General features: G+C 36.0%; 1 protein-coding gene across 1 annotated transcript in view; it reads left to right on the top strand.

The window, feature by feature from the left end:
• The first annotated feature begins 6,094 nt into the window (after nucleotides 1-6,094).
• The window catches only part of susd2 (sushi domain containing 2), a 37,701-nt gene continuing 36,160 nt past the window's right edge, over nucleotides 6,095-7,635 (top strand). The window contains exons 1-2 of the mRNA XM_056458935.1: nucleotides 6,095-6,305; nucleotides 6,398-6,596. Of these exons, the coding sequence (XP_056314910.1) occupies nucleotides 6,227-6,305; nucleotides 6,398-6,596 (278 nt within the window). The 5' untranslated portion in view covers nucleotides 6,095-6,226. The remainder of the gene's footprint in view (nucleotides 6,306-6,397; nucleotides 6,597-7,635) is intronic.

The raw sequence follows: 7,635 nt of genomic DNA, 5'->3' as shown, positions 1-7,635 counted from the left end.
AATTTCTTTCAATACTGAAACAAATATACTTCAGCTTTTAACATGGTTTTAATTTAGAAGTTTATTAGAAATATTTTTATATGTATGCTCTGATACTGTAAAGAGATTTTACAATTATATGCAGCAAAATCTCGATTAATACAAGCTATGAGATCATTAAGAAATAATTTTTACATGTTATTATTGGACTGAAAAGAATCATTTAAAGGACCATTGGATTTAAAGCTAAACCATGTTATTTCTGCAGCAAATGCTTTCAAATATAATAGCACAGTTATTATGGCTTTCAATTAGGTTCTCTGGACATCTCCAGTGGTTACATCAACTATTTGTTATTTTAGTTATTCTAACTCACCATAATCTTTATGCATTCACCAAGAGTCAAGTATCTTTAAGCACTCAAATACTGACAGATCTAAAGTGTCTAAATCAACCGACAAAAGCAGCAGTGCTCTTAAAGGTGCAGTAGGTGATCTGCGTAAATGCTATTCGTTAGCATAATATCTTTAAAACACTGTCCCTCCCCTGCCATGTAAGCCATGCCTCCTGAATTCATGAACGCTCACCATAAAGATGACAGAGACCCACTGGATCATGTCATTCACCAATTAGAAAACTACTTATACTTATAATACTACAATTCTGAAGGAAAAACTGTATTATATCTAGAATGTTTTCAGTTGTGTAGCAAGCAAAACTTGTCAAAGTGTTCAATATTTCATGCATGCAAGGATCGCTGGACTCACTCTTTCACACGATTTGTCCTAAAGCGACTACTTTATGCTTAGTGGTTGGCCGGCGAGATGCAGGAATTACACTCATTACTAACTTACATGCTATTTTAGACTGAATATTCAAAGTAGCATGGTAAACAATATAGGGAGCGCATCACTGGTTGTCATTGTTCAAAAATAAACCAATGTGAATATAAAACCAACTTCACCTCAGTAAAGCGCAGGGTAGATGGAATAGCGCTATTTACTGATGTTTTGTTGTTAGACTAAATAAAAATCTACATTTTCGATTCTGTAAAAGGTCCTTATTAAATTAAAATAGTCACATCAATTGTTCGCCGGAAGATTTCAGTGGCTGAACTACACAATTCGTGAAACAACACAATCTACATCAGCTTTGCGTGACCAAAATAGTTTTAAAACAGAACATGACCTGTCCAAAAGAAATACTTCAGCCATGGTGTTGTCCTTCCTCCAGCGTGAAAAAGTAACTCCAATATTGATCCAGGATTTTCAAAAGTTTTGATTCAGCATTTGATTGACACAGCATTTTACCACTGTGACTCACTCTCTCGTGTGCACGTGAACGCGCAAACAGTGGATCTGCATGAATGGCTGTGCAGTTGTACAAATCTACATTTGCTGACAGACTGTTTGGGCTACTTATCAAAATTATGGGAATAATCAACCTGACAGATTTTAAACAGATGAAATCTGTTTTCACTCTTATGCCTTACCCAGAATATAAAAACACTTATAAATACATTTAGATCATTTACTTTAATCAGTACTATCGGAATGTGAAGAGACTTTCAACCAGCACAACAAAAAATGTTTCTAAAGACAATCACCTACTGCACCTTTAACTCCGTGTTAGCACAAAAATAACTAACTAAAACAACAAAAACCAACGCAATATATTGCTAATTTGCTATACCTGATGCGGAGATATCAGCCTTGTGTTAGAAATATCGATAGTTTATAATCAAATCCACCATCAAGTTAGAAAACTATACTCCCAGATTTTATTGGGCTAAATAGAATCACGTTCCTGACAGTATAAATATCAAAAATAAACGTACCCACTTTTGATACTTTACTGATTATTCTCTAAACAATCCAGGAGAATACACGAGACTGCAAAACAAAACAAACGCCACCGCCTACTAGCAAAACACATGCTTCCACATGGAAAGCCCACAGGTGTTTTTAATCAAGGTTTTACTTGAGGAAGAGCTCTCATGTGTTACATGCCAGCTCAAACACGCAACAAATTAAGAAAACCAAAACAAATTGAAGGAAAATGCAGAAATATATTTATTTAAAGATTACAAAATTAATAAAACAAAGTTTAAAGGGGTACCAATGTAAATTAAATATCTATATGTATACTCATATGTAAATTAAATTTCTAACATAACATATAAAACTCAAAACAACAACAACAATAACAGATAAGATTTAATTCAACAAACATGTAAGATGGAAAAGGAGTGCTTCTTTAATATCACACCAGCTATAAAGATGGCTTCAATTAGAGTTCATTAGAAATATCCTTATACAAAAAGTCTATAAAATGTTACATTTCTATGCAGCAGAAAACCATTTCCGCAGTTAAGAGCTATGATATAATTCAGAAACTGACTTATGCTTTTGACCAACACAGATTTGACGGTAAATTCACTGCTATAGCTTTTGTCTTCCACATAAATATGTTTTCTTCCACTATGCTGAATGTTCATACTATTAATATTCTTATCTGCTCTAGCATTGAAGCTGACACTTGTACTGTTCAGCAATGGAAACAAGATCATTCGGTTCACCGTATGAAAGGTAATTCTTTCTCTGTATGAACTGAACATTATCTGTATGCTTAAACGTTATTTCAGGGCCATTTTTAAAGCATTTTCTGTGCATTTCAACTCTCAGCGTTAATTTTCTGTAACGCTCCTCTGTCTGTTGAGTGCATATGTTCAGCTTTTTGTGCAGCACAGTTTTATTGCAGTTCTTATTTTAGCCAGCATTTTACTGCTATGCATCAACATCCTCTGAAGTGAGTTTATGCCTTAAAGTGGAGGTCTCAATGCCATCGTCCAGTGGTAAAAACATTTTTGTACCTCATTTTAAAGATATTTAAAGACTATTTTGTAGCGTAGAGTGTGTGGGAATGTTTGTGATTTGTTTTTTTTTTAAGTCATTGTGTATTTAGTCTTCAGCAATTGTATTTAAATGATAAGAGGGAAGCTGTTTTAAATTGTTGTTGTAGGAGAGTGTGTGAACAAATCAACATCTCAATGTTTCGTTTTTTTTGTTGTTTTTTTTCATTGGAAGGTGAAAACCAACCCTGCAGGCACAGGATGTCAACATGACATCATATTGATTATTGTACCTCAACGTACCCCAACGTCATGGGGACGTTGGATTTAGTTTGGAAATGAAAATCAGGTTGACGTCAGAACCCAACGTCAGGCCGACGCTAATGTCCAACCTAAAATCAACCTAAAATCAACCAGATATCAATGTCTAATCATGTTACACCATGACGTTGTGTGGACATTATCACTATGATAACAGACGTTGGATTTTGGTCACTTTCCAACACAACCTAAAATCAACCAAATATCAACGTAATTTGACGCCACTATTAGATGTCAAAATAACGTTGTCCTTAGATGTTGGCTAGACATTGAATTTCAGTCACCTGACGTCATGATCTAAATCTAACCTAATATTAACATCTCATGATGTTGTGTGCCTGCTGGGAAGTGTGTACCTGGTTATGATCAAGGCATTATGTTAATTACTGTAAACATCTCAAGTGTTGTGTGACTCCTGTGCATCATGTGAAATCTGACTGCTGGTATGTTTGTTTTTCTTCTTTTGAAATATTAAGCCATGAGTTCAACTTTTGTGCAATGAAATACATCTATTTCAAAACTGTAAGCTGTTGCTTCTCATTTATTTATATGGTCTTGGTTTATTGAATTATTATTATTTTTTAAATAAATGAAAGCAGTCAAAACTATTTGTTTAAATGAACTGTTTTATAGCATAATATGTATAAATACTGTGCTTAATAGGCTGTATTTAGCCTTAAATTGACCATGCTTTACAATATGCTGCGGGCTGGAAAATATTAACTACTCAAGTGCGTTAAACTCTTACACATTAAGGTGAGTTACTGACTTTTTAAAAAAATTCCAGGACATTGCTAAATAATCTCCTAATACAAGCATAAGGAGTTTGTTCAAAGGCTAGTCGCTCTCTTCACATGCACATGCATGTTAGTTTATTATCTGACAGTAGATTCCGTCGAAATCTCATTAAATATCGATGGATAAAATGCAACTCAGGCTTCATTTGTTTATGTTATGACTTACTTGGAAATTCCCCCGAATGTCTAACCAGATAGCCTATATTACAGGAGTCAATTCAATTCAATAATTGCTTTATTGGCATGGAAATGTTACAAATGCAATGTACTTAAATCTTAAAAATAAATAAATTTTGGCCTTAAAAGTCTTAAATTTACTGAAATATTGTGTTGTAGGTCTTAAGTCTTTTTTTAATGTTCCTTTTTTCATGTATTTCTACCCAATCTGGCCAACACCCATCCAATCACCGACAATCAACCTTTAAACTTTTTATTTAAGAATGTAATTTTTAACTCCCGTTTACCATAATAATCTAATTATTTTCCTTACAATAACATTGGCTTAACAGCTCCCCATGTATTTACTGCTGAGGTGGACCCTCAACCTGGACAGATTGTTGTGCATAGATTTTGGTCCAATCCCAATTCTATTTTTGTACCCCTTCCCCTTCCCCTTGGCCCTTGAAACAGAGTGTGAAAGGGAAGGGCTTCGAAACTTACCTCTAAGAAATGGGACAGCACTACAGCACCTGCACACGTCATCATATGTCATCGCCATCTCTTGCTTCATATTAGATCGAGGATGGCGACTGCTGTAGTTATTCCAGTTGTGTTATTATTTTGGTGTTTATCTTCAGGAAATCACAGAAGGCATATATCATGTTATCATACTGATATAATGTGGCAATAAACTCGCAACAATACTGTGCATTTACACAGTGGCCATATTCATCTGAATCCACTAAAACAACATTAACATTATAGCAGACACTGCAAAAAGCTCATTCCCAGCCACTAGACTTTTTTGACAGGGGATTCGAGTGTCATCGAGTGACAGCATGTTGTGGGTTTCAAGTGTGGTCCTGAAAATTCTCTGTTTGAAGGAGTATCTAGCCCTGCCCCTTAGCCCTATGCCTTCAAGCTAAAGAGAATTGGGACACCCCTACCCCTTCCCGTGAACACGCGAAACGAAGGCTAGGGGGTAGAATTGGTTAAAACCTTTAAAACTTTTTATTTATTTTTTTTTAAAGAAACGTTATGTTGAAAAAAAAAAGTGGATGTATACAACTAGAGCTTACTTGTTTTGACACTATTTAAAATATTTTGATTAATTAAATTATTATTAAATTTATTAAATTATAAAAAGAAAAGTTTGATAACCACCTTTTCCAACTGGGATATTTAAAAAAACTCCTTAGTGTTTTGCCCCATATGTGTCTTAAATGTCATTCATAATGGTCTTAAAATGCCTTTAAAAGTCTTAAATATAACTTGCTGAATCCTGCAGAAACCCTGTTATAAGTTTTTAGATTATTTAACAAACGTAAATGCATAGAGGCCGATTTAAAACTATTTATGAGTTATTTTATCATACCATTAGAATTAATATTATTAATTATTTTTTGCATAAAATAAATAATTAAAGCAAGTTTAAAATGCTATATTTTGTAAGATAATTGAGCTTCAACCACAACAACTGAAGTTATTTTGAGCAACAGTAATTTACTGAAAAAGAAAGCAAAAAATAAAACTACAATATTTTAGTATGTATTTTTGAAGAGATGTCACCATACCTTTTAATTTTACTCAAACTCATGTTTAACCCATGAGAGAGAGTTTTATAACTTACCCCAAATGTTATTTATTTGCTTGTTTGTTTATTTATTTATTTGTTTAAGGGACTTTAATTTTGAAGCTCTGTTTTGGGGGGCATTCCCGCAATCGTCACATCTTGCCCACCCAACTAGTGTGTGTTCGAAGTCCGAAAGTCGCACGAGGACAGGACAAGTTTAGAAAATTATAAAGTTGGATTACATGTGAGGCAATAATAATAATGCTCTGAACAGATAGCGGCGTTATATGAAATCAATGATATGCACGTTTCTTGCGCCAGCCGTTTCATTTATGGCATCTTGACTGCAAGCTGTCAGTTACAAGGTACGTTTAGACCATAGAGAGAGAGAGAGAGAGAGAGAGAGAGAGAGAGAGAGAGAGAGAGAGAGAGAGAGAGAGAGAGACCTTTGTCACAATGTCATGACTGAGAACCACACATATATTATATACGGTGTTTGCCTACGACGCAATAAGCCGATATTAAAAGCATATCCATCCAGAAACAATGCTGTGCAAATATAAGAACAAACTCAATCTGTGTACATGTATAGTGCTGTTCTTACAGCTTCTATCCTGGACTGCAGGTTAGTTGCTTTTCTTTTCTTTTCCTTTGGCTGGGGGGTGTGAGGCGAAATCTGTGTGTGGTAGCAGAAATGTGTCTGTTGTTGTTCCTCAGCGCGGTCTTGTGCCAGAAACTGTGGTGAGAAGTTGAACACATGCTCCTGTCACGCCACATGTGAATCTCTGAAGGACTGCTGTGCTGATTATAGACACTTTTGCCTTGAAATTGAGCCTCACTCCGGGTCTTTGCTGGGAGGCACAGACTTTAAAATCCTCAACGCTACATTTGAACAGAACATTAACCTCACTTGCAGGTAAGAGAGCGTCTTCTGTCAGCTGTTCAAAACATTCAGACAGTTCTAAACAGGGTGCGAATTACAGGGAGGAGGGGGGTTTGGGGGGTTGGTCCCCACTGAAGTACATCAAAACAAGATGTGTGGGGGGTCAGCCATTTAAAAGTAGAGATGATTTTCTTCATAATTAGCTTTCTTAAGTTTTAATATTTTAAAATAAATAGATACATTTGACCTCTCCCCCCTTAATAACGGTTCATACCACTGTGATGCATTCAATCGGTGGTGCGAAAAATATCAACAGTCTGAAACTGGCAGTTCTAGACTTTTTTTCGTAGCAATATTACCCATTATGCTTTGCATGTATGAGAAAGGAGAATGCTAAGAACTTCCGGTCGGCAGCTGATGTGTATAAACAGTCACATTTTGACAGCTTAAAAACGATCGTTTTAATCTATTTACCTGCTTTTATCATCTTTAAACTAATCCCGTTGTCAATCAGCGTCACCTCCTGGACTGATCATTTTAAAAAATGCAATCTAATGGGATGGAAAACAACTGCTGTGAAGTATTTTCCCCTCGTTGTCAGATGGCATCTTTAAATACCGTTTAAATGAAGCGAAGCCTCGTCATCGCTAAAGTCAACATTTTCTCTTTCTTTCAAACATATGCCTACTGAAAAATCCAGCTTAAACCAGCCTAGGATGGTTGGCTGGTTTTAGCTGGTCGACCAGCCTGGTTTTAGAGGGGTTTTGGCCATTTCCAGGCTGGTTTCCAGCCATTTCCAGCCTGGTCTTAGCTGGTCAGGCTGTTGAATGACCAGCTAAAACCAGCTTGACCAGCCAAAACCAACTATGTCCAGCTTAATCCAGGCTGGTCAAGCTGGTTTTAGCTGGATTTTGCTGGTCATTTTCCAGCTTGACCAGCTAAGACCAGGCTGGAAATGGCTGGAAACCAGCCTGGAAATGGCCAAAACCCCTCTAAAACCAGGCTGGTCAACCAGCTAAAACCAGCCAACCAGCCTAGGCTGGTTTAAGCTGGATTTTTCGAAAATGTCCCA

Source organism: Danio aesculapii, chromosome 5 (assembly GCF_903798145.1).
Source record: "Danio aesculapii chromosome 5, fDanAes4.1, whole genome shotgun sequence".
Classification (NCBI taxonomy): domain Eukaryota; kingdom Metazoa; phylum Chordata; class Actinopteri; order Cypriniformes; family Danionidae; genus Danio; species Danio aesculapii.
This window is presented reverse-complemented; position numbering and strand designations above follow the sequence as displayed.